Genomic DNA, 25980 nt, shown 5'->3' with positions numbered 1-25980 from the left:
AGCGAACACGCTCTGTGATCACACCCCTAGGCCGGAGAGAGGGGGCAGCTGGACGAGGGAAGAAGGGGGCTGTGTGTGCACACGTGTGTGTGCTCACTTGAGGGGAGGGGAAGGGAGCGGGGGGCACAAACAGGAGAGAGGCCAAGCACAGAGAAGGCTGCCATTGTGAAGGCGGGACAGCTGCACCAGGGGCCCCTGAAGAGGCGCCCACAGGAAGAAGCCAAGTCCTTTCTTCTGTGTGTGTGTGCAGAAGGGCCCAGAAGAAAGGAGGAGGGGCCGAGAGGGTGGGGGTGGGGAGGAGGGAGCGGGAGAGAAGAGAGGGGTACAGAGAGATGGGGGGGGGGGGGCGGCGCTGCTGGCTCCGGACGGAACACACAGACTCATCTGCTCGTCCTGCCGTGACTCCCCGAGCGCCGAAGACGGGCGCGCCTTCTTGCAGGCACGGGGGTGCGGAGGGCACAGCCGTCCCCACTTCCATGGAGCGGGCGTCTCGGAAGGGAGGCGACCGGCAAGAGCAGTGGCAGAGCCCATGTTAGTGCTGGAGAGGGCCAGAGAGTCGGGCTGAGCAGGAGCCAGGCCAGGGAGTCCTGAAGGGGCGGACGGGGACATCCCTTAGCCTGGGAGGCTGGGCAACAAATATACAGAGAGATGTTAAGCGGTGATGAGAGCTCTGAAGGAAAATAAAGCAGGGTGAGGGGATAAGGAGGGGGACAGGAACCCCCTTTTGGGTGCGCTAGTCAAGGAAGGCTTCTCTGAGGAGGCGATAATTAAACAAAGATCTGAGGGAAGTGAGTGAACGGGCCATGCAGATGTGTAGGGAAGAAGTTTCTAGAAAAGGAAAGAATAAGCACAAAGTCCCTTGAGGGGGCGCCGGGTGGACTGTTTGAGAAACAGGAAGGAGTAGAGCAACGGAGGGGGAGGAGAGGAGGTGAGGGGGTCAGGAAGGAGGCGAGGGGCCGGGGGGTGGATCGTCAGGACCCTGAGGTGACTGTGGGGGGGCCCCGGGGGGGGGCGCTGCAGGCAGAGGAGAGACGGGACCCCTTGGGCCGCTGAGGCGGGAGCAGAGCGCAGCGGGTGAGGGACAGGAGCGGTGCGCAGGGCGGAGAGGGCTGTGCCGTGAGGGCGACACACGGTGGCAGCTCCAGGAAGGGTGGTGGCGGGATGGGCTCTGGAATATCCCGGAGAGAGAGCTGGCGGGGGTTTGCTGACGACTAGATGTGGGGTGACAGCCAAGGGAGAAAAGCAGGGGCAGCACGAATGTTCCGGAATCCTGGAGCTGCCAGGGGAGACCACGGGACATGTGCGGGGAGGGGGACGCGATCAGGAGGCCGCTTTGCACACGTCAGGTTTGAAATGCCAGGCGTGGGCCCAAGGGGAGATGGTAAGTAGGCGGCTGGAGGCCGGGGTTCAGGTTCAGTGTGGGGCTCAGTGCAAGAGGCTAGAGGCAGATCAAACAGAGTGGTGGAAAGAGGGAGGGGTGAGGATTCTTCCACAAAAAAACAGAGGAAGGCACCTGAGCACCAGTCCTCACATATGTACGGTCCTACCCCCCCCAACACGCTGGCAGCGAGTCTTGCCAGGGATGCCACCATGCCCAGGGCCGCCTTCCTGGCCTCCTGTGCGAGAGGCAGCAGGTTGCCCCAGACTCACCAATGCCTCATGTGCCCTGCCGGGGCCGGCATCGTGGCCCAGAGCCCCTGCCCCCCAAGTGAGGGCGGCCGCCCAAGGCTGACAGCCAAGTAGTGCAGATCCTCAGCTGACCTCCCTCCCCAGCTTTGTGTGAGCAGAAGAGTGAAAATAATTGGGGTGCTCAAGGCCAAATTTCCAAACAGCTCCAACTGGGGGCCCTGATGTAGCCTGGACTTGTAGTAAGAGGCCTCTCCCCCACCCCCAGCGCATTCTAGGACATGATGAGGGAGGGGCTGAAAGCTCGCCACCAGTGCCCACGTCCCTACAAAAGTCTGTATCCGATGGCAGAAGCTGGGCACGGAGACCACCTCAGAACTGCCAGACTCAGATGGCAGCACGGAACGAGAAAAGTGTCACCCCAACAAGAAGACAATGGGCACTTCTAATTTGCCAGCAAGCGCCGGAAAAGGTGTCCTCCCCCACCCCATCCCCCCGGCAAAGCAGTGTAGTGGAAATCTGTGATTGCCACCTCAGTATGTTTTCCTTCCTCCTCATTCCCACAGTCCTTGATTTCCGCTTTGCTGGAAGTCACCAAATTGCTCCTGGGCAGTGGAGGTGCCCATGTGCGTTCCCACTGCTAATGTGTGGGACTCAGTTTCCCCACATCCCCACCAACCTTTGGTGCGGTGGGACCTCTGCATATTTGCTATGGCCACTGTTGCCTTCATTTGCATTTTGCTGATTACCAGAGGGATTGAGCACGTGCTGCCAATTTTAATGCATGTGCACAACTTCCTTTCACCATCCAAGCCGATCTATGGCGACACTGCTGGGAACACTGCTCTGGGGCGGGTCGTGCGACGCTACGCTCCTTGTGTAAATCATCACCGTCATCGGGGCTAACGCTGCTTAAGGGCTTACGGTGTGTCACTGTTCTAACATTTCATCCCCACAAAACCCTAGGAGCTAAGTAACATTCTTATCCTTCCTCGAGGTAACCAAGACTAAGAAGTTAAATAACGTGTCCAAATTCACTCAGTTAGAAAGTGGTGGAATCAGGATTTGAACCTAGGCAGAGTCCTAGCTCTCAACGGCTTTGCAAAGAGCTGGGAGGAATCTCATTGCCAGAACACTACAGAACTTGGACCCATGGGTATGCAATGCGAGTGAGCACACTCAGGCAGTTGACGTGTGCTAAAAATTGACTGAGTACCTTTTGTAGAAACTGAGGATGCAATTCATCCCTTACAGGGTGTTTATAATTGAGATCCCAGTCCCTGGAGACAGAGGAAGCCAACACACAGAAATACCCAAGAACAAACTGGTATTTATCCTTCTTCTACTTCACATGTCTCACTTCGTCCTTTGTCCGTCTCTCCTGCAAGCATGGGGTAGCAGAAAGTAAGATGTTTGCCAAATGAAAATGCCAGTCTTGTACAAGACGCCAGGTTTTGTGAAATTAATTAAAGGGATGCTGGAGGGTAGCGCGAAGCACACGCAAATCCACTGACAAACAATATTCTGATCCATGAGGTAACTGAAGAAGAGGCGGCTGGAAAGGATGAAGAGGTAGTAAGTACTTCATGGGGGTAAGATTCAGAAGTCAGAGGAGTTAGAGAGGCCCTGGGGAAAACTGATCAAATCCCAAATGCTTCTGCAAAAATGACCTGTTATGATTTAGCTGTGCAAACTGCAGGTTTAAGTAAAGGACATCACATTGTGTTATCGCTTCAATTTGTTGGACACGTCACACCCCCCCCCCAACTGTCCCTTCACCAACCCATTTGCTTAAAGAATCAACCCATTAGTCACCATCACAACATTTGTTGCTATGAGATACATCAAATAAGGTAATTTTCAAAATTTTGTAGTTTCCTTTTTTTCCCCCAAGATAAAAGGCCCAACTAAATGCACTAAAAGCACTATTTACATGAAATGTTGGCCCACAGTTGGTCCACTGAAGGAACGTTTTTCTGGTTTCAGTCTTGCACAGTTCAGGCTGATCTCTTGTACTCAAAAGGGGGTCACACACACAAGTGGTTGTGAACTGTTACTATAGTTTGATAATTTTCCCTCAGTATCCGCTGTCATCTTCTCCTACAGAAAGGAATTTCTAGCTGGGAAAATGGTCACCCAGAGTGGAGACTGCATCTCTTAGGTTCCTCTGCAGTCACATGTGCTCATGTTACTCATTTCTCATCAATGAGGTACAAGGAGAAATGGAAAACAGCTGAATCTCTGATCAATTTAGGAATACCTAAATAGATAAAGCAAATGCTAACAGACCTAAAGGGAGAGATAGATGACAATACAATGATAGTAGGGGACTTTAATACCCCACTTTCATCAACGGATAGATCACTTAGGCAGATAATCATAAGAAAACATTGGCCTTAAATGACACGGTAGACCAGATGAATTTAACATTTATAGACCATTCCATTCCAAAGCAACAGAACACACATTCTTCCCAAGTGCACATGGAACATTCTCCAGGACAGAGCAATGTGGGACCACAAAACAAATACATTTAAGAAAACTGAAATCATATCAGGCATATTTTCCAACCACAATGTATGAAACTAGAAATCAATCACAAGAAGAAAACTGGAAAATTCACAAATATGGGGAGAGTCAACAACATGCTACTGAACAACCACTGGGCCAAACAAGAAATCAAGAGAAATTTTAAGAAAATACCCCGAGACAAATGAAAATGGAAAGAAAACATCCCAAAGTGTACGGGATGCAGCAAAAGCAGTTCTAAGAGGGAAGTTCATTGTGATAAACGCTTACATCAAGAGACGAGAAAAATCTCAAATAAACCACCTAACTTTATACCTCAAGGAACTAGGAAAAGAAGAACAAAGCCCAAAGTTAGTAGAAGGGAGAAAATAACAAAGATTATAATGAAAATAACTGAAATAGAGACTAAAACAGAAAAGATCAATGAAGCTAAGAGCTGGTTCTTTGAAAAGATCCACCAAATTGACAAATCTTAAGCTAGACTCACCAAGAAAAAGAAGACTCAAATAAAACCAGAAATGAGAGGTGTTACACAGAAATACAAAGGATCATGAGACTACTATGAGGAATTATGCACCTACAAATTAGACAGCCTAGAAGAAATGGATAAATTCCTAGAAAGACACAACTTACCAAGACTGAATCACGAGCAATTAGAAAATGAACAGACCATTTCCTAGTAAGGGGATTGAGCCAGTAATCTAAAACCTCCCGAAAAACAAAAGTCCAGGACCAGAGGGTATGTTCTACCAAACATTTAAAGAAGGGCGCCTGGGTGCCTCAGTTGGTTAAGCATCTGCCTTCGGCTTGGGTCGTGATCTCAGGGTCCTGGGATCGAGTACTGCCTTGGGCTCCCTGCTCAGCAAGCAGTCTGCTTCTCCTTCTCCCTCTGCCTGCCGCTCCCCCAACTCATGCGCTCTCTCTCTCAAATAAACAAAATCTTTAAAAAGATAAAGAAGAACTAATATCAATTCTTCTCAAATTCCTCCAAAAAACAGAAGAGGAGAAAACACTGCTAGACTCATTCTATGATACCATTCCAGACAAGGACACCACAGGAAAAGGAAATTATAGGTCAATATCCCTGATGAACAGAGATGCAAAACCCTCAACAAAACATAAGCAAACTGAATTCAACAATACAATAAGAGGATTCCATCCCATGATCAAGTGGGATTTACTCAAGGGATGCTAGAAGGGTTTACCATATGCAAGTTGATCTATGTGATATACCACATGAAGAAAATGAAGGATAAAAACCATATGGGCATCTCAACAGATGCAGAAAAAAAATCTGACAAAATCCAACAACTATTTATGATAAAAACTCTCAACAAAGCGGGTACCCTCAACATACTAGAGGCCCTATAAGTCAAGCCCACGGCTAACATCACACTCAAGAGCGAAAAACTGAAATCCTTTCCTCTAAGATCAGATCTAAAGTTTACACAGGCCTTCTGGTCAGATGTTCTAAAGGCGGAATGTGAGCTACATTCTGCCTTCAGACAGCCTTTGTTGGGCCCCTACAGAACATTTTTTAAAAAATTGAGTTTGGCAACTTTTTTTTTTTAAATATCAGCAGATTTCAGCTAAAAATTCAGGTGAGAAATATTTGAAAGTCGGTACCACTGAACACAAAACAAATGGCTATAATTATCTGGACCTGAGTGGCAGACGCCCCTTCCAATAGGAGCCCTCTGGTCTGCTGCAGGACCTCTGTCCCGCCTCTTCTGTTTATATTCAGGTCCCCACAACTACCTGGGAGTGTGTCCGTGGTAAACTCTGACACTTGTGGCTCTCTGCAGAGACCCAGGAACCAACAGGCTTATGTGTATAGGATCGAGGCCTTCCTGGTTCTCTCAGGAGGAGAGGGATTGAGCACGTGCTGCCAGTTTTAATCCATGTGCACAACTTCCTTTCACCATCCAAGCTGATCTCTGGTAACATTGCTGGGAACACTGCTCTGGGGCGGTTCGTGCGACGCTATGCTCCTTGTGTAAATCATCACCATCATCAGGGCTAACACTGCTTAAGGGCTTACGGTGTGTCACTGGGTGATTATGGCAGGAGAATCAGTCTGCAAGGAGACACACCTTCCTCTTGCTCCCCACCACCCCAATGTGCGCCCCCAGCCACATGTGTATCCCAGGAAAAGCCCCCCCACCACCCCAAGTCTGGAAGGCTGCTTCATCTCTGAACTGAGCTGAGAGGGAGACGTCGAGCCTTCCCTCCTGTCACTCCCACCAAACAAGCCCCTTGTCCTTTGGACACAACTTCCCCGGGGTAGCAATATCTCAGGCACGATGTCTGATTTCGCGACTGCCTTGGTTCCTTACCCAAGATGGGGAGTATTCACTTCTTAACAATTTGATTTAATTGGGTTTGGAGGATTTTTCGTGGTGCTAGAGATAAGTGTTTTCACTGTGTCTTTGCCCCAGGCCTGGCAGGTGAGCCTTGGGAACCGACCAAGGTACCTCCCGCAAGACAGACAGGAAGCCCCACTCGCTCTGTGTCCACCCCCCACTCCCTCCCTCCCGGGATAGCACACCGCCGCACTGACCACAGGAGAGATGGAGCCTGCTGGGTAGTGCAGACAGCCAAGTGTAGACAAACCATCCATGTCAACTCCCGGGCCAGTCTGCAGAGTGGCCACACAGTCCCACATATGCTTCTCTCCATTTTCCACACCGGTTTTCATCCCCACCCCCACCCCAATGTTCTGGAACCTTCTTCCATACTGATGGTCTGAAGTCAACAAATCAGTCCCCAACATAACCCACGGTGAATACAAATTGTGCATAAGTACTTCCAGCCTCTCTCTGTGTTATAGTTTATATTTTAAATGGACTGATTTAAAAAAAAAATTCAAATTCCTTTGAAAAGGCCAGTTTCTTTCACTACTATAGGCAAATCATTTTGCATTTTTCTAATGCATAAATGCACAACTTTTGTATTAAAGTGAAGTTGTCCATGGGCTACCTAAGGTCATCTAAAATCCCGGCAGGATAGGGATCCCGTGCTGGCGTGAGGCCAGGGCACCCGGCACCCTTTCCGACGCTCCCTGCCCACCCACCCACCCGCCCGCCCGCCCGCCCGCCCGTGGCCTCCTGGCTCCCCGTACCTGTCCGGTAGCCCGTGCTGTTGAGGTAGACGGCGAAGGTGCGGCTCTCATGCTGTGCCTGCCAGGAGGGCGAGGAGCAGTTCTCATTGTTGGTGTAGGTGTTGTGGTTGTGGACGTACTTCCCGGTGAGGATGGAGGAGCGCGAGGGGCAGCACATGGGCGTGGTCACGAAGGCGTTGATGAAGTGCGCCCCGCCCTGCTCCATGATGCGCCGCGTCTTGTTCATCACCTGCATGGAACCTGCAAGAAGGGAGCCAAGGTGAGGTGCGGCAGGCCAGCTCCTAACCCGTGCCCCAGGGGGCCACAAGACAACGGTGGTTCTCAACAGGGTGGCACCCCCATCCCTGGGGAGATGACGTTTTGGAAATCTCTGGCGACATATGGGGGGGCACCACTGTCACGTGTGGGCGGGGGCCAGCAAGGAATATCTGTGCAAGAAATTTCCTGGGTCTGCAGTCCCACTGGGTGGTCACGGGGAGTGGGTAAATACCTGTTTGTAAATGATCCAAGCCTAGAGCGGAACTTTGTTTTACGTAGAAATAGAACATCTTTTTTGCAGGATATTAATGTGCAGTGTATTCCTCCCCACCTTTTTTTTTTTTGGGAAAGCAACCACTATGTAAACCAAGGGAAGATTCTACTTTGTTTTGTTTGGAACTTTCCCAAGAATTGTTCACTTTTACTGGAATCCAGTCATGCCAGCTCACCGGCTCACCCTCTCCCTGCACACTCCTCGGCCGAAAGCTCTCTGCTCCTTTGTCCACATCGTCCTTCTACTTTGGAATCCACTTCCCACCTCTCTCCAGATTCAACCCACCAGCCACGGCACACCTCTTCTAGTGATCACTCTGTCTTCTGATTCCCTTGAGCTCTTATTATGCATGCAGCATGTGTTATTAGGGCTTAATTATATACCACCAGGTTTTGTGGCTTCATTCACGCCTTTTCTTGTTTCTCAATGAAGCTGTAGCAGTGAAAGTCACTTAAGAAGGAAAGGAAACTACCGTGTTCTAGAAGCCATACTGTGCACAGGTGCTTTCATGGTCACTGCCCTGCTGAGGGCCCCACGAGAGCAGATTATGTGCCTTGCTCCATGCTCAATCCTCAATGCCCCCATGGTGTGTGAAACACAGTAGGCACTTAGTAAATGTTTGCAGAATGGATGCGTAATACTATGGCTGGTATCTGAATATTTAGTAGGTTTGGAGAGATATTCAATGGAAATCATTTTCCTCTTCCTTTCTGTGGCCACCCTCAGTTGCTTTCCTTTTCCTTAAAGTTCTTAGGGTCTGTCGTGGCTTGTCCCCCCTTCCCCCCCATGTCCACGTCATAACCCTCAGAACCTGGGAATGTGACCTTCCTTGGAAAAAGGGTCTCTGCTGATGTAGTTAAGGATCTTGGGGTGAGATTGTTCTGGATTACTTGGGTGGGCCCTAAATCCAATGACAGGTGTTTTGTAAGAGACAGAAGGGAGAAGACCCACAGGCACGGAGGGGACGGTCATGTGAGGACTGAGGCAGAGGTTGGAGAGAAGGGCCCCAGGAGCTGGAAGAGTAAGGGATTCTCCTCTAAAGCCTTTGGAGGAACCATAACCTTGTCAACACCTTAATTCTGGACTTCTGGCTTCTAGAACTATGAAAGAGTAAACCAATACAGAGCGTACCAGGCATTTGAAGTTTTTGCTGGAGAGCTGCCGATCCCAATCACCAACAGCCCCTTAGAGATGCAATGACGACTAATCAGACCCACCTCAACCCTCTGTCTCTACCAGCGAAGAGTGAAAAGGAGATTTATAGGGCTCTTTTTATCCCATCTTTCTGCCAAATAGGGACAGAAACAGAGTTAGAACTTCCCTGAGGCAAACATAGATCATATCTCCTCACTGTTTAAAACCGCTGGATAGCTTCCCATGGCACTCGGAAGAAAAACTGAATTCCTTACCATGGTCTAAGACTCTTCCAGACTTGCCCTTGATGCCAACCCACCTCCTGTGTTCCTTTGACCTCATCTCTCCCCTCCCTCTTTGCTCACCCGGCTACACCGGCCTCCTCATGGTTTCTCAAACACTCCAATCTCATCCTTGCCCCAGGATCTTTGCACTTGCTATTGCTTCTGCCTGGGACTCTTCCTGAGACTCTGCTTTGCTGGCTTGTCCCATTATTAGATCTCAACCCGAGGCCACCTCCTCAGCAAGGCCTGGCTGGCCTCTCCGTCTGAAGAAGCCTCCACTGTTTACTCCCTCTCACGCCAGTGTATGTTTCTTCTTGATATTTATCTCCTTCTGAAATGGTCTCATTTACTGCTTCATTTGTTTATGATCTACTTTCCCTGGACTGAGAGTTCTGGGTGACTCATGGCACTGTCCACTCCCCGGCCAACGCCCCCCAGGGAATATGTAATTGGTGCTCTATAAAAACTCACCGAGTGATGGAAGGAAGGAAACACAGCAAAGCCTGCCCTTTCCAGCCCAGCACTTGAGGTGGTTTTATAAGGGACGTCCTCCCGGAACCAGGTGTGTTCCCTGAGCCTCTCGGCTAAGGCTGCCAGCAGTGGGTGGAGGAAAGAACCAGCTTTGTGTTATGAACGGAACAGGAATCATCAGGCTTCGGAACTGTGTGAACGTCTCTCCTCAAGGTCACACGCCCTTGCAAGAAGCCCCAGGGGACCCAGCTGTAACTGTAGGCAATTACAGGGTTTCTACCAGGTATGACACCTCCCTCTGGAGAGGACGGATGAGGTGGGCTTTCCGAAGCCTGCCTCGACCATCTGGTGCTCACGCGCTGGAGCCTGCAGAGGGAGCAGGGCATGGTCTCAGGGTCCGGCGGAGCCGTGGGATGCCACCGGCCTTGGGCCCCGCCTGGGGAAGTAGCAGGATTGCAGGCAGGCCTGCTCCCTGCCCATCGGTTCTTTCTACCTTGAATTCTTACCACAAACAGATATCAAGGTCATGCCGCTGAGGCCCGAAGCTTGAACACTAGCCACATTCCCACCTCATGGCCTTTGCCTGAGCTGTGCTCTCTGCCTGGAGTACTCCCTCCCAGCCTCCCTCAGGTTATGGGGCAAACGTCAAATATCTGAGTGGCCTTCCCTGGCCCAGAATGGACACTGCTACTCTTGCTTCCGGCACCCACCATGCCCCTCCCCTCCCACTTCTCCCCACAGCACCCCCTGCCCTCGGACACCACTTCTAGTTCACCTGTTTGCACGCTGCCCGTTGCCCCTCCTGGCACGGCCACGTGGGGGCAGGGATCTGGGCCTACTCTGTTCACTGTTATATTCCCCAGCCTAGAACAGTGCCTGGCACACAGCAGGTGCTCAGTAAATATCTGCTAAATTCACAAAACATAGGATCTTCCTCTTTATGTTTCTATATTAACTCAAGAGCCCCAGCTGGTTTGTGTTCACGGTGCTTTTTGTGCAGTGGATTTGGAAAATCTGACTTGAAATAGCATTTGATGGATCCCGTGTTCTCCGGTTTGCCACACTCCCCATCGTGCCCTGTAGTCTTGCACCCATTTCTGCCTATTCGTGTTATCTGCCAGGTCCCTGAAGGCCTTGGTTTGGCAACCTTCTAATATAATTTCGTTGATGAGACAGGTCCAATCTCTTCCTGGGGCAGAGGGCAGTGTTATATGCCAATAATAATCATAATTATTAACAGTAGTGAGTCTGGTTGGCTGCATGCTTGCTGTATGCACCGTGGCGGGCATGTGTCAAGCATCATTTTACTTAATCCCCTCAACAGCCCTTTTGAGGATAGAGAGTTAAATGACTGGTCAGAGCCACAGAGCTTGGGAAGTGAGATGTGCGGACTCAAACCCAGGCCGGTCCGACAGGAATGGCGGGGGCTGGGTGTCATGTTCCAGAAACGTACGGTTCACACCATACAGAAGGTAGTGATAATACACTCAGGGAGTGCACAGAGCTCTCTATGCACTTGGTCAATTCCTAGCTTCAGTGAGGCTCAGAAGGGTCCTGGGCTGGATGTTGGGTCCAGCTATTCCCTGGTCCAGCTATTCCCTATTCCCCTCATTATCATCCCAGAGGTGGCTTTAGCTGGTACGTCAGCCGTGGGAGCAGCACAGAATCACATCGCCAAATACTGGGGACGCCAGTAGTGGGAAAGTGACTCCCTTTATGACTGATAAGCTCCAGGAGAAAGTGTCAGCCAGTGCTGTCACATCCTTAACACCTACACGACTCCTGTTTCCACGGGGAGTGAGCCGGCCGCCTGCTCAGAGCTCAGTGGGCAGCATTATTGGCTTATGTTTCGTCGAGTGGTTTTAGTGTCCTCTACTTGGGGCAAGTGATCCTGGCTTCTCTCAGTTAGGGTGGTGGACTCTTGTTCTTTGAAACAAAACAATTACAGCTGAGTAAAAGAGGTCAATACTAGTACAAGCAGCACATAGGTGAGAAAGTTCCGGAAAGGTGCGGGGCTGGCTGGCGTTTGGCACACACTGGCTTCGTACAACCTAGACCTGCGCTCACAGTGTGGTTACGTGGTTGTGCTCTAGACACGCCTTCAGTGCCACACACCCTAAACTGAGCTCCTGTGGTCACCGGTCCCCTCCTGCCTCCTCCTCTTTCCTCCAGTTACTTAGACAATACTCTTGCTACTCCTTGGTCCCACCTCTCTGTTCCCACACCCAACACATCAGCAAGGCCTGTTGCCCCTCCTCCAAAGTATATCCACCATGCGGCCTTGTTGCCCCCTCCCTGGGCCCCTGGTCATCCTCCCTCCTCCGAATTAGGCCATCTGCTTCGCTTCCTGACCGGACGCTGACCATTTATTCTGCAAGGAGCGGGCAGAGAGCCTTCTCTCCTTAACACCCTCTGCGGTTCCCACTCACCGCAGAGCAGAGTCCCTGGGGTCATCTGCGGGCCTTGCTGGGTCCAGACCCCCTCCCTGCCCACTCTCGGCAGTCACAGGGGCCTCGGCTCTGCCCTCAGACTTGCCAGGCCTGCTCCTACCTCCGAGCCTTTGCCTCTTCTGCTCCTTTTCCTTGGAATGCCTTTCCCGCAGCACCCCGATGGCCTGTGCTCTCACCCCCTTCTTGTCTCTACTCCCGACCCCTGACAGTTCAGATCCCTTCTTTGCTTTAAGTTTCTGAGTCTGCGTTATCTCTAACGAACCATATGCTTTTACATATTTATCTTGCTTGTTGTCTGCCTGCAGCCCCATGTCAGCACCAGGAGGGCTGGGGTTACCTGCGCCTCCCAGCCCTGAGGCCCAGGGCGGTGCCTGGCACAGGGAAGGCGCTCCGTAAGTATTCCTCACAGGAACGCATCCAGGGCATTCTGGGCAGAACCAACTTTTTGCCCGCGCTTCCCACACTACGCGGAGAAAGGCCGGAGCAGCTGGTCATGAGAACTCGGCCTCTCTGGGTCTCCGGGGGCTGCAGAAAGCACAAAGCTGGCTCCCCACCTGGCCTGCCAGACCCTTCTCTGGGAAGCAGGGGGCCGCCACCTGGTGCGTAATTCACCTGCCGGCAGCAGGCCTGAATGATGCGCCGGCAAAAAGCGAACAGCCTGCGGAACCGTTTCGTATTTTTAACGGACTCAGATCCAGGGTCTCCAAGTGCTTACGTCTCCCTCCTCCTCATTTCCCGAGGAGCTGAGCCATGGTGGCCCGTCGTCGTCCCTGGGCCCGGCTGCTTGTGGCACTCACCCCTGCCCAAAGCAGCCGGGTGCGGGGGAGCGGCGTCAGTCCGCTGCCCGAGTACAATTTCCCAAGGCCCTGAAAGGACGGCGGGGTCTCTGCAAGAAGCGGCACTAGAAGCCAAGCGTCCCATGGGGACAGTAACCTGCCTTATTAAAACTGCCGCAGCGACGAGGCTCTATAAATCCACATCTGGGACACCAAACCACAGCATCTAATCTGCTCGCCCAGCCCAGCCCTGACGCAGACGGACAGACAGCTCTGACGGGAGGGGAGAACCTGGAAGATGTGGCCGCACAGAGAGAAAAGCCAGTTTTTCATATTTTAAATGACGCCAGGCCGGCCAACCCAAACCTGCTTTGTCCCACATAAAGCTGGGGACATGCAGACAAAACCAGGCCTGGTTTCCTTCCGTGATCCAATCTTCCGACCTTGCCGGGCCAGGGCTGAGGTCCCCCTGACACTTCTCCGTGACTCTCATGGTCCCCCTGCCCCCCCCCCTGATGCCGCCCAACCCCCCCCCCCCCCGACCCTCCCCTGTCTGTCCCTTTCTGATGGCTTTTTGGAGCCTGCTCAGTATGCTGCCTGTGCTATTACTTATCATTATCTGATGTCTTTCCTTAAAGTGACTTTAAGCAATAAACTTTAGCCTCAACCTAGTAACTATGTGAAATTCTGTGTCTGATAGGCTCATTCAGATTTTTTTGGACGCACATCAAAATAAGTTTGTAAGTAGTCAAATCAAGGTTTGTTGAGCTGCCACATGAGAAACCTGTGCCTTACCAGTCCTAGAAAGGCATTTCGGGAAACACTGAATTAAAGTGCTTTTCTAAAGCTCTGGGTCAGCGCAACCACTATCTCTAGGGAACAGGCAGGTGCTGGGGACTTTCCAGATTCAAAACATGACCCAATTTTTGCCACTCGCAGGGCTTAGGCAGTTCCTAGCCACTTTCTGCCCCAGAGGCCTGTGTGAGCTGGGAGCAGATGCACCTCATGCCCCTCTAAGACAGACTCCTGCGCCCCCCCCAACCCACGACGTGGGTGGCTCAGGAGGCACTGATTGTGATGGATAACTAAGGAAATGATGCCCCCTGATGTTTGTTTTCTTAAAGTTATAGGTCAACGATTAGAGTCTGTGATGTCATCCCTCCTTGGAAAAGCCGTGGCAGGGAGACCGGATGCAGGCAAGAAAGCAAGCCCTTTGGTAAACCCAGGGTCTTGACTTAAACCAGCATTTTCTTTTTTCTTTTTTTTTTTTAAAGATTTTATTTTATTTATTTGAGAGAGAGAGAGAATGAAAGTGAGAGCGCAAGAGTGGGTAGGGTCAGAGGGAGAAGCAGACTCCCCGCCGAGCAGGGAGCCCGATGCGGGTCTCGATCCCGGAACTCCGGGATCATGATCTGAGCCAAAGGAAGTCGCTTAACCAACTGAGCCACCCAGGCGCCCTAAATCAGCATTTTCTACCTGTCTCTCACCTGGACTGCTGAGGCAGACTCTTCAACTGGCTCCTGGCTTCCGTGCCCTTCCCTTGGCCCCTGCACTATGCTCTCCACTTGGTGGCCAGAGGGTTTCTTTTATAAAGCATGAAGCTACAGCATGATTTCCTCTGCTCGAGCTCTCGCACCAATGGCCAGAATAAACGCCAAAGTTCCCAGTTTGGCCCAGGAGACCCCAGGTGACCTGGACACTGATTTTCCCCAGCTACAACTTGTACCTCTGTCTCCCACTTTCCCTCTGCTCCGGCCGTGCTGACCTCCTCACCACTCCTGGAATGCACCAAGCACGCTCCTGCCTCAGGGCCTTTGCACTTGCTGCTCTTGCGCCTAGACATCCCCCCCCCCCACCCCGGGCCCCCGTGTCATCCAACTCTACCAATACTACCACCTCAGGGAGGCTTTCCCTGGGCTGTGCTGACTAAGGTCTCTCCATCCTCCCCTTCTTGCTCCTTGAGAAAATGTTCTTAGCCGATTTATAAACTGTAGATAATGGTTGTCTCTGAGATGAGCACTGTGAATGGTGGATGGGGAAGGCTTTGCTTTGAATTATATGAGTATTTTAAGGTAAGACTGTGTCACTCATATAATTTGAAATACCCAGGCGGCGTGGGAGGGAGAAGAGAACTGCCTGGAAACAGGCTAATCTATGAATACTCCATGATACGTGTTACATTTCCACCTGTGCCTTTCATTTGGAGAAAAGATAATCTAGCCTGGGGAATGTTCTGGCAGAGGCCTTTTGGCAAGGACCCCTCACATCTGTAGAGACCACAGGTAACTGACCACAGGTAACTCCGAATACTAAATAAGAGGCCCCAGTCAGAAGGCCACAGGCAGGACCTGCCCACAGAAGTGCTTAGTTATGCTTTTTTCAGTGTATCAAGAACGCTACAGATTTTTTAATGAGCTTTGTGGACTCTTGGCATTTTTGCTTTCACGGGCCCCTTCCTCTGTGAAAAATATTAAGAATTTCTCCTCATCCCAACTCTTTTCAGGTTCACAGACCCAATTCCAATGTGGGGCATTGCCTCCCAACCCCCAACACCACCAAACAGTTCTGGGAAATCGGTAGGGTGTCCAAGAGTTCAACTCATTTCGGACACTGTCTACCCGGAGTCAGCATCAGATTCCACAGGTTAAGGGCTCAAGTCCCACGAGCCTGCCCCCAACCCCCACCTCAGACACTCGTTGTCACCGGGGCTTCTGACCTATAGGCCACAGATTCGTGGTTCCAATGACCTCCTCCTTAGGTTCTTTAACTTGCTAGGGTGGCTCACGGTCCCAGGCTGTCTCCTCCTGTCCTGTGGGTTGAAAAGCAGGAGGTGAAGGGCCACCTGGCATGCGGACCGGCTGAGGGTGAAGGGGATGAGACCCGTGTCCTCTGCAGGTGCCACCTTCTCTGAACGATTCTTTTTGTCACCCGTTTAGTTCTGTAGGTTAAACAGGTTCCAGTGCTAACTGTGTTTGCGGGTGTAATGCACACATGCACGCTTCTGTTCTGGATGGAACACGGGGCCCTCCCTCATCTGTAGACTCTGGGTATCGAAGAGCCTGAAGAACAAAGTGTCAGCTGTCTTATGAAACCACTGACTTTCTTCGGGCCTTCATTCCCTTCTGGAAAAATACAGCACGTGAATAGCTTTAGGTAAAAGGTTTCTTTTGACCGTGAGATTCAAGGACAATTCCAGAATGCTCTCTGTCACCTTATGCAGTATGCCTGGAAGGGCTCTAGAGGCACGTGGCCTGAGTTCGAATCCTGACTTTGCTACTTCTATTAACCCGGTACCTTGTGCGAATGATTTAACTCTCCCGTGTACCTCAGTGTCCTTGTCTGCCTCCTTCCCACGGGATGTTCCAAAATTTAACTGAGGAAAATACGTGCAAAGCCTTTAGTGCGGTACAAGGCATACCAAAAGCACCTAATACACGTTAGCTGTTACAAATTTTAGTTATTGTAGCTCCCAAGTACTATGTAACACAGAGTTCACAGAGTGCCTCGGGACAGAATCTGGCCTGTGTGTTTGATTTAGTTGTGCTTGAAAGGTGTTTAAAAAAATTAACTTGATTGCTAACTTTCTTTCTTTCTTTCTTTTTTTTTTTTATAGGGAGATTTCACATCAATCCAGCTCTCTGGCTTTGCTTGAAAAAGACAGAGATCTGGCCTTGATGGGACTAAAGGTGAGTGGACCTGAGTAGTAAGGGCTCAGTTTAGAAGGTCTGCTCTGTTTCTTCATGGCTCCCCGCTTTCCACGTTTACAGGACCTGCCGGGCCTTAAAGACACTGAGTTTACAACCTGTAGCTATTTCTACTGCAGCTGAAGAGACCAGCTAAGTAAACCTTCAAAGTAACACTTACTATGACCCAGAGCCCCAGAGAGAGCAGGCTTTAAGAGGGGGAGGAGAGCTGTGGGTCTGGGTACGGGCTAGAACAGAATCTTGACCTGGGGCGGGGGCAGGCAGAGAGGGGGAAGGGCCGTCAGCTCAGGCCACAAGTGGCAAAGCACCTGTGCCCTGTGCTGTCCTCCTGCCACCGGTGACCGCCCGCCAGGCTGGCATTCCCATGGCAGCCCTTGTCGGGTCCTTGAGTGTCCCTGGAATGCCTGCAAGGTCACCGGGTCAGCTTGTGAGCCGCCTGCCCCCGGCCGAGTCTTTAACAACCACGGGAGGCTGGGCCCTGGCCGTCCCATTGCCCGGAATAGCTCTGTGCCCGCGGGGGGTCAGGGGGAGGTGGGGCGCGACAGGAAGGCCTGCGGCTGAGCCGCAGAAATGGAGGCCACACCTGGGCAGAGGGCCTCCACTGCTTCCCGAACAATGACATTTGATTCCCCTCCTCGTGGCCAACTATTGCTGTGCCTTCGACTCGACCCGGAATAATTACATCAGATGCCCGGGACCTGCTGCTCAGACCACTTTTCCTCGCGATGGGGCAAAGGGTGGGGGGCGCTCCTGACTCTGGGATGTCACAAAATGCAATCAAATGCTGTTGCCGGTTTTAGCCCCAAGAAGCAAGGCTCAAGATGGGTTCCTCAACCCGGTCTCAATGAAGCAGGTGTCGAAGAGGCCGTGTCGGAATTCTATGAACGGACACTGGACTATCAGAGAGAGCATGAAGTTAATTTTTCCTCCTCGGTCGTCTGCTAGCTCTGGCCGAGAAGCTTCTGGGAGAGAACTGTGACACAGCCCTTCTCAATGGAAGAGAGGTGGCCCAGAGGCCCTGGGAAAGGGCAGGTCACAGCAATCACGGGTCACGGCCTCCCTGAGGAGCTCCACCCACATCCCATTCCTTGCCAGAGGCTATGTCTTCCATGAGGCAGGGCCTCCGGGGGTGTTTGGCCAACTTGTCCTCATGGGCTACACAGAGCCGGTCACCTAGCCACTGGCCTGGTGGTGATGTGTGCAAAGCGGCTGGATGTCTGTCCGGAGCCTGAAAACCTGTTCCTCCCCCCTCGGTGTCCCCGTCCCTGTAAACAGCACCGCCATCTGCCCATCCGCTCGGCCGAAACCTCAGAGTGATCCTTGATTCTCCTTCCCTCCCCCGTGCAACCCAGCCACAAGCCCTGCCTGCTGACCCTCAAAACAGAACCGGCTCCATCCCCTTGCTCTCTCTGCAGGGCACCCACTGGTCTCCCTGATTCTGATTTCGTCCCCAGGCCACTACCCCTCTACCGGCAGCCAGACTGAGCCGCTGAAAACATGACTCATGCATACTTGACCCGCTCAGAACAGCTCAGTGACTTTCCATAGGTTTTGGAAGAAAATCCAGACCTTCCCCCATCATTCTCTCCCCCTCACTCCCCAAGGTCCTGCTGTCCACCTCGAAGTTCCTGGCAAGCCCATTCCTGCCACGGGGCTCTTGCGCTTACCCTGCTGCCTGGGATGGTCCCCCCTGCCCAAGTTCCCATGTGACCGTCTCCTTCTCATGGGGCAAGCGTCACTAGTACCCTTCACACACCACCACCCCCGTTCCCCCCAGAGGTGCTGCCCCTCACTGGACCCTTGCTCCTGATCTCTGGTGTGGGAGAGACCCCGGTTGTCCACCAATATATGTTTCCCCTTCCCAACAGGCCCTGATTTTAATCTTCGATGTACCTAGCTAGAAAATACATTTCCCAGACCGTCTTGGAGCTAAGTGTGCTAGTGGTCCTCCCTTTGGCCTTCTCGATCAAGTTCTCTGTCCAGTGGTTCAGCCCAGTGAGCTGACCTAGATGGGCTGTATCCACAACTGTCTTTACCCTCCGGTTTTGGGCTGGATTTGGCTACTGGAGGGCCCTGGGAGATCACCAGAAGAGGAAACAGATGTTGGGGTATGCAATCCTCCATTTCTCTCCCTGTGGTATCAACAGAGGGGGACAGCTCCTGTTGGGTGGCCCTCTGTGTTCCAGTAACCATTTGCTCCCCTCATTCCCTTGGTCTTGGGATAGGAATGGCTCCAATGTTACTAAGTAGATTTCCCCACACTTGCTTGCTTACACTTTGGCTAAATACAGTTAAACCCTCCTTGAATAATCCAAATTTGAGTGTGCCCCACATTTCTTGCTGAGATGGTGTGGCTAATTAAGTAAGTTCTGTCTGTGTTGTACGTGATGTCTGGAATGAGGTCCTTAAGGGGAGCTGACTTAACTTGAAGTCCATTCTTTTTACCCTTTTGCTTCCTCCTTCTGTGATGTCTGGAACGTGGCTGTGATAGCTGGAGCTCCAGCAGCCATTCTGAACCATGAGGTGACCTTAATGACAGAAGCCACACAAAAAGCATGGCAGAACAGAAAGGCAGAGGAGCTTGGGTACTTGGTAACCTTGAAGCCACCATGCCAGCCCTGGAATGCCAATTTCCAGATATTTTTATGTGAGTAAGAAGCAAAATTCTATCTTGTTTAAGCCACTGTTATTTTATATTTTCTTTTATATGCAGCCAAACCTAATCCCGATATAGTTAGCTTCCAGAATTTAAGTGATCTCCCAAGTGTTGCTAAATTGAAAAAAAAAAAAAAAAAAAAAGGCTTGCAGGAATGTGCTTGGCAAGTTGAACACCAGGGTGGGTCTAGATGAGCCTTTCTTCCTCCTGAGATAACCTGCAGCCACATGTTTTTGTAACTCTAGTGAGAAATGGCAGGAATGTCGGGAGTTGGTGTCTTAAGAGAGGCCGAGTTGGAAGTTACACTGATCTGGTGTCCGGAATCTGGGCACGCTCTCCTGGGCTTCCAGCCATTTGGCCCCTACGGATACCCAAGCCTGAAATTTAGAATTGATTTCTGGAGATCAGTCTGCATGCAGTACAGGGTGTGGTTTCCTTGTGTTCACAGATGGAAAGTAGAAAACAAGTGCCTGGCCAGAAACCCTCCCCAGCCTTTCTCTCAAAAGCCTGCCTCTCCCACCAGGCAGCCCTCTGGGTTAGGGGCCTGCAGCTTTCAAGATCAGAGACCCCTCTGGGTCTTGGACCCAGTAAAGCACAAACAGGCACACAATCTACAGACACTTCTTGCCCCCTCCCTGGCCCTCTATCACTCCCAGCTCATCCAGGGCTGGGCCTCTTGCCTGAGCTTGCGACTCTCAGAGCTGACTGCCTTGGACAGCTCCTCCTGGTTTTTCCCAGCCTCTTCAACTTACCAGGTCCAGAAACTGAACTGAGCTCCTGACCAGAGCTCTCCCTAGCTCTGTCAGTAGAGAACCCCTCCTTGCAGTCAGGCCCAAACCTTGGAGTTATTCGTGACTCTTCTCACCCACTCCACATCAGGTCCATCAGCCTATCTTATTAGCTCTACCTGATAACTAGGGGCAGCATCTTCTTCCCCCCCACTCTGGTCTGAGCCACCATCATCTCGTGCTTGGACTCCTGCCGTAGACCCCTCCCTGGGCTCCCTGCTCTTATTACATCCCTCCAGTTTATTCTCCATATCATAGCCAGAGGAGTCATATTAACACATAAGTCAGATAATGTCCCTCCTCTGCTCAGTGTCCTCCCCTGGTGTGTGTAGCACTCAGAATACCAAAATCCTCCCTTTGGTTCAAAGACCCTGCATGATCTACCCTTCCACCATCAACCCATTGCCTCTCAGACCTCGCCCGTGCTCACACTGCCCTGCTGTCCTGGCTTCTCTGCAGCTCCGTGAGCCTGGTGGGACTGCTTTCTGCCTCAGGGCCTTCGCACCCACTGTTCCTTCTGCTTGGAATCCTCTTCCTTCTTTGTCCAATGTCCCCATAAGATCATCACTCTCCCTTTCCCTCTCCTTACTGACTTCCCTTCCTTGTTTTATCTCCCTCACCTCTTTTCACTATCATAGGCACAATATACTTTATAAATCTTTTCTATTAACTCTTGCATGAGTATGTATGCTCCATAAGAGTAGAGATTTTGCCTATTTCTTTTGCTGCTGGATCCCCTCTGGCACATGCCTGCTGGATGAATGAGTTTGTCCCATAAGCACCCTGCTTTGGGGAGAGCCCTGTGAGTGTGCCCTGAGCTTCTCCTGGACTCAACTGCACACCTGGCACCTGCCTTCTTCTGGCACCAGTTCTTGAATTTTCCTTTAGGGGACACACCTACTCCTTCTCTGAGTCCTCATGGCTCCTGGGCAGTTGGCCTCATTCCTGACTCCAAGGATGTGCATGTGACCCAGGCCAGCCGATCCCTGTATTGCATCCCCCTGAATGGTTCATGGTTGACCAGCTGTCCCGGGGAGGACCGGCTCTAAGATACTTCATTTGGGGTCATTTATTGGTACGCATGGGAGAGAGACACTCTTTCTACAAGGATGGCTCACTGTACCATTAATGCAGGTCTGGTGAAAAGCTGGGTTGAGGGTGAAGCCACTTTGGAGGAGAGCTGAGAATAGGGAGATGGGGAGCCGGATGAGAGGCAGGCAGAGCTCCTGGATCCAGCCACACCTGAGGCTCAGAATACACTTGGACTTTTTATTTACTTGAGTCGAATAAACTCCTTTTTTGGTGTCTGGTCAGTCCAGTTTGAATTGGGTTCCTGTCACTCGTCACTGAGAGAATCCAGACTGACAGAAAGTCGTTGTGAAACATGGGTTTTTATATCCAATGGAACACTTGTTTCCATGGCATTTCTGTGGCCCCTCCAACATTGCCACTTGGTGGCCTTTGGTCAGCCACAATGGCATGACTCCGTTCCTACAGTCTTGGGGGGCACACCTGGAATCTGGCAATCTGAGGGGGTCTCCAAAAGGCAGCTTGTTTCTACCCTGTGTGGACCCTCTGGAGATAAGCCCCGATATTCTGGGGTTTGGGGATCTGTCTCCTTAACCCTCAGACACAGGAGCCTCTGTACTGGCGGGGCTCCAATACGAAAACCCCATGGCTCATGCTTACGAAAGTCCCTCCCTTTTGCAGCTTCCATCCTGCTGACCGGGGCCAGGAGAAAGTCTTGGGGAGGTGCTGTTGCCCTCACCCTTCACAACAAAGACACGCCAGCCTTGTGGGAGGCAGCTGCTTGCCCAAATGCAAAAACACTGCTGTTCTCATTGTACTTGGTTTCGCAGTGACCTTTTAAAAAAGGCAGTGGAGACTGGTTTTTCATTTACAGTCATAATTTAAGACTTCCTTTTCAAATACTATTTAAGCTTCAAAAAGTAAGTCCAGTTCAATAAAATCTCAAATAATGGAACAGACGGCTCTGGGATGCTGCAAATGCTCCACAAGGACTGTGTCTAACTGCTCTTGGTGTCCCCGGGCCTGTCTGAGCCGCTAAGGCTCACCAAAGGTTTGGCCGGATCGAATCCAACCAGTAAACCCTGGCAGGGCCCCCCAGTGACACAGCCTATGTGGCCCAAGGACACCAGATGCAAACAACACGCTGGCTTCTGTGTGGTTCTCCTTCTCTTATGCTTCTGGTAAAGGCGGCCAGCCAGGCCCCTACCGGTCTCCGAGGATCACCCAGACACAGGGATTTTCCCAATCACCTTGACAATGTATCCATAATGGAGGCTGCTTCCTGACCCCTGGGTTGTGGAACCAGCTCCCCCGGGGCATGTGATGCTTCTGAGTGACATCTCAGGGAAGGGTGTCAGATGCACACGAGCAAAGAGCAAACAAATCTATGGCCCGCCTCCCCCCACCCCAAACTTGCAATGAGGGCACGAGACGAGCCCCTCTGTCTGTGTCCCACCCCAGTTCTCTCAACCAGACCCTAATTAGGATGGACGGCTGTTCTCCACCCGGGACTGGAAGGAAGCCTGGAATTAGCTCAGTCGAGAAGACTTCAGCCCTGAGAACCATCAGAGCTGCCGCACGAATGAGCAGAAAATAGCAGATGATAAATTTTTTAGGACCACCCTCTGTGTTTCGGTTGTAGCAGACTGTGAGATAATGGGCTGGCCTTTTTTGGAACATGCATTATTGATCTGGGTCTGTCTAGTGGTTTATAAAAAGCCCACCGTCCCCCCGCCCCGCCCCCACTACCATCTTCCCATCCCTCACCTCCCGAAAGCTGCACAGCCTCCTTCAAAAGCCAGTTCTGCTGGGGAGGGGGCAGCTTGAGCGTGGAAGGGAAGGTTCGAAGGCACCGGGCATCTATGCAAGGTGGTGTGCGGCGTGGGAGCTGACAGACGCCCCAGAACACGACGGCTCTCAGTGTACCGAACCCACGGCCTGGGACTTCTCTCTCAGCGTATGCTGAGATGCATGCATAATGACATTCCTGGCAATGGTATTTGTGACAGTGAACACCAACTAACGAACACACGAACAATCTAGAAACAACTCAACAGCCATTCCAGGAGACTGGTTAAGTAGAACAGTGGTTAAGACCAAGGGCTCTGGTTTCAGTCTTGCCTGGCTATGGACTAGCCGTGTGGGCGTGACCTTGGACAAGAAACTTCATTTTCCTGTGCCTTAATCCCTCCCTCTGTAAAATAGAGGGAATCTATGTATTTTAAGTTAGCTGTGGTTCTCCTTGCTGTCCTCCCTCCTGTGCGTCCTTATCATGCCCATAGATCCTTTTTCTATATTTGCATACTCTGTTGGTTTTATCCGAGAGTCACAGATGTAAACGTACGATCACATTCTGACATGAGGCTTAGCTGGATCACGTTGCTGCCCCCAAAATGTGTTGTTCCGGAGGGTGGCTGTTCAATCATTCACCTTGGTTCAGGCCAAAAGTCTAGGAGTAGCCCTTGATCTTCCTCTTTTCCTTAACCCCCACATCCAGCCGTCTGTTGGTGCCTCGCCTGTGACTGCTCCCGCCCTGGCTCCAAGCTTCCATCACCCCCTGCCCAATTCCCGCAGGCCTCCGAATGGGGCTCCCTGTTCCTGTGTTCTTGCTCTTGGCAAATCCCAAATTGAATATAACAGCCAGAGGGATCCTGCCGGAACCTAAGTCAGCTCACAGCCCCTGCTAAAGGCCCGCGAACCCATGTCCATTTTACTAAAACTTAAAACCTTCACCATGGCCACAAGGCCCCTCATGACCTGGTCCCAGTCGACTCCTGGCCTTATTGCTCTCCACTTTTATCCTGGCTCTCTCCAGCCCACAGCCTTCCTTCTGTCCTAACCTACCAAGTTCTACTGCTAACTAACACAGTGTCTTTGCCTTTCCGTTCTTGGCCTGGAATGCTCCTTTCCCATCCTCTAGCTCCCAGCATGGTGCGCTGCACAGAGTTGGATGCTTAATATGTATCTGCTGAATGCACAAGTGGGTGTCTGGGCAGTCTTGAACTCCCAGGCATGACTACCATCGAGGGGCCCTGTGAAGCAAGACCTGTGCGCTCAGAGATCTGGGTGCTATATGCAAGGGCTCTCTGCAAAATTCTACCAGAAACAAAACTTGCATCCCTTTGGCCATGATCTGTAGACTACCCATGGTCATCAAACACAGCTCAAGCTAGATGCTGCCGGACAGATAGGTATTCGGTATGTCCAACTGTCAAGAAAGGCTCTGGGCTTTGATTGCTTCCTGGCTGCAAAGTCTTCTTGCACTTGATAAGCTCCCTGAGAAAAATCTATACTTGTGATCATTAATACAAATCATTATAAGGAGCAACTGGGATGTATATAAATCACCTTTTCTTAGCAGTTAAAAAGGCTGGTGTATGCTTTTAATAATGGATCCAAAAAGAGTATAGAATCACAGTTGGATCTTCACCACAATCTCAGGTTCCGTTGCAAAGGCTTATCCAGTAAACCTTTACATTTGTTGTCACCTATAATATTCAATTGTCCTTTGACAGTGGATGGAGGCTAAAAAGCCCACCCCTCACCTGGTCAACTCTTGGCACTCTCTACCACGACCCACAAGAGCCTCCAAGATTCAGCTCCATCCTCCCTCTCCAGTCTCTATTCCAGCTCCCTTCCCCAGGCTCCAGCCCCATGTGTCTCCTTGCTCCTGCCTCAGGGCCTTTGCACGTGCTGTTTTCCCTTTTTAAAAGGTTTTTCTTCACAGTACACAGTAGCACTGATGATTAGAAGGGAAATCTACAGGAGGAAAATGCACAAGGCATTGTGTGTTTTCCAATACAGTAGCGGCAAGCAGCTATTGAGCACCTGAAAGGTGGCTAGTCCTAAAAGAGATGTGCTCTAAGTGTAAATTACAGGCCAGATTTCAAAAACAATATAAAAAATGTAACTATCTCCTTAATGACTGATAAGTTGAGAGATAATCATCTGGACATATGGGGTTAAACAAAATACGTTATTAATTTCATCTTTTTTTTAGCATTAAAAAATGTAGCTACTAGAAAATTTAAAATTGCTTATGTCATTTGCATTTGTGGCTCCCATTATATTTCTATAAGGCAGTTCTGTGTATGGTTTCCTGTTGGAGAAATAGAACCTGTGAAATCAGTGAATTCAAGGTGGTGGTGGTGGGGGGGGGGAGAAGACACAAGCTAGGGAGAAAGAAGGCTTACACTGAGGGAGACCCCCAATGGTGAGCTGGAAATATCAGTGGAGCTCGAGCCTGGGGAGCAGAAGGTGCAGCTGAGACAGACTCTGGAGGGCTCGCTCTTGGCGGCCTCGGGTGTGGAGGCTTGTCCTCAGGCAAAGGGACACGTCGGGGAGAAAAGCCTCACGCAGGTGCAGCACCCGCTGCTCAGGGGGAGGAGCCTGTGGTCTGGTGTGGGAGCGCAGGGCTGGAGCCAGGGCGGCTTCTGCACGGGGCCAAGGAGCGGCGGGGGTGGCTCGCGTGGGGAACGAAGGCACTGAGACTGTGAGCTGGAGAAGCCCCTGACATGCCTGCCATCGGTGCGAGTGAGCTGAACCCTAGCAAGGGTCCCTGTCCTCACCCGCTTTACCCGGAGCCAAAGCACCGCGAGGGGAGGGAGCTCCGCACAGGGGGCGGCCAAGCTCATCCTCCTGAGGCACCATCTTTGTGAACAGGGTCAGGTCACTAGCAAGAGTGTCTGCCCTCCCTGTCCCTGGATGCCACCAAGGACGGCTGAGCCCACCTGAAGTGCTTAAGATTGGAGGAGCAGGGCTCACACATGCCTATGTTACACACACGTACACATAGGTACAAGTACACACACACACACACGCACGCATGCACATGCGCGCACGCGCGCGCGCACACACACACACACACACACACACACACA

General features: G+C 51.4%; 1 protein-coding gene across 4 annotated transcripts in view; it reads right to left on the bottom strand.

Moving 5' to 3' along the window:
* The window catches only part of SULF2 (sulfatase 2), a 110619-nt gene that overhangs the window by 58430 nt on the left and 26209 nt on the right, over nt 1-25980 (bottom strand). For all 4 annotated transcript variants that reach the window (XM_025875506.2, XM_025875507.2, XM_073880316.1 and 1 more), the window contains exon 3: nt 7277-7516. In XM_025875506.2, the coding sequence (XP_025731291.1) occupies nt 7277-7516 (240 nt within the window). The remainder of the gene's footprint in view (nt 1-7276; nt 7517-25980) is intronic.

The sequence above is a fragment of the Callorhinus ursinus genome, unplaced genomic scaffold (genome assembly GCF_003265705.2).
Source record: "Callorhinus ursinus isolate GAN/ISIS: 27379988/994484 unplaced genomic scaffold, GSC_fseal_2.0 scaffold38, whole genome shotgun sequence".
NCBI lineage: Eukaryota > Metazoa > Chordata > Mammalia > Carnivora > Otariidae > Callorhinus > Callorhinus ursinus.
The sequence above is the reverse complement of the archived record's forward strand: the minus strand, read 5'-3'. Positions and strand labels throughout refer to the sequence as shown.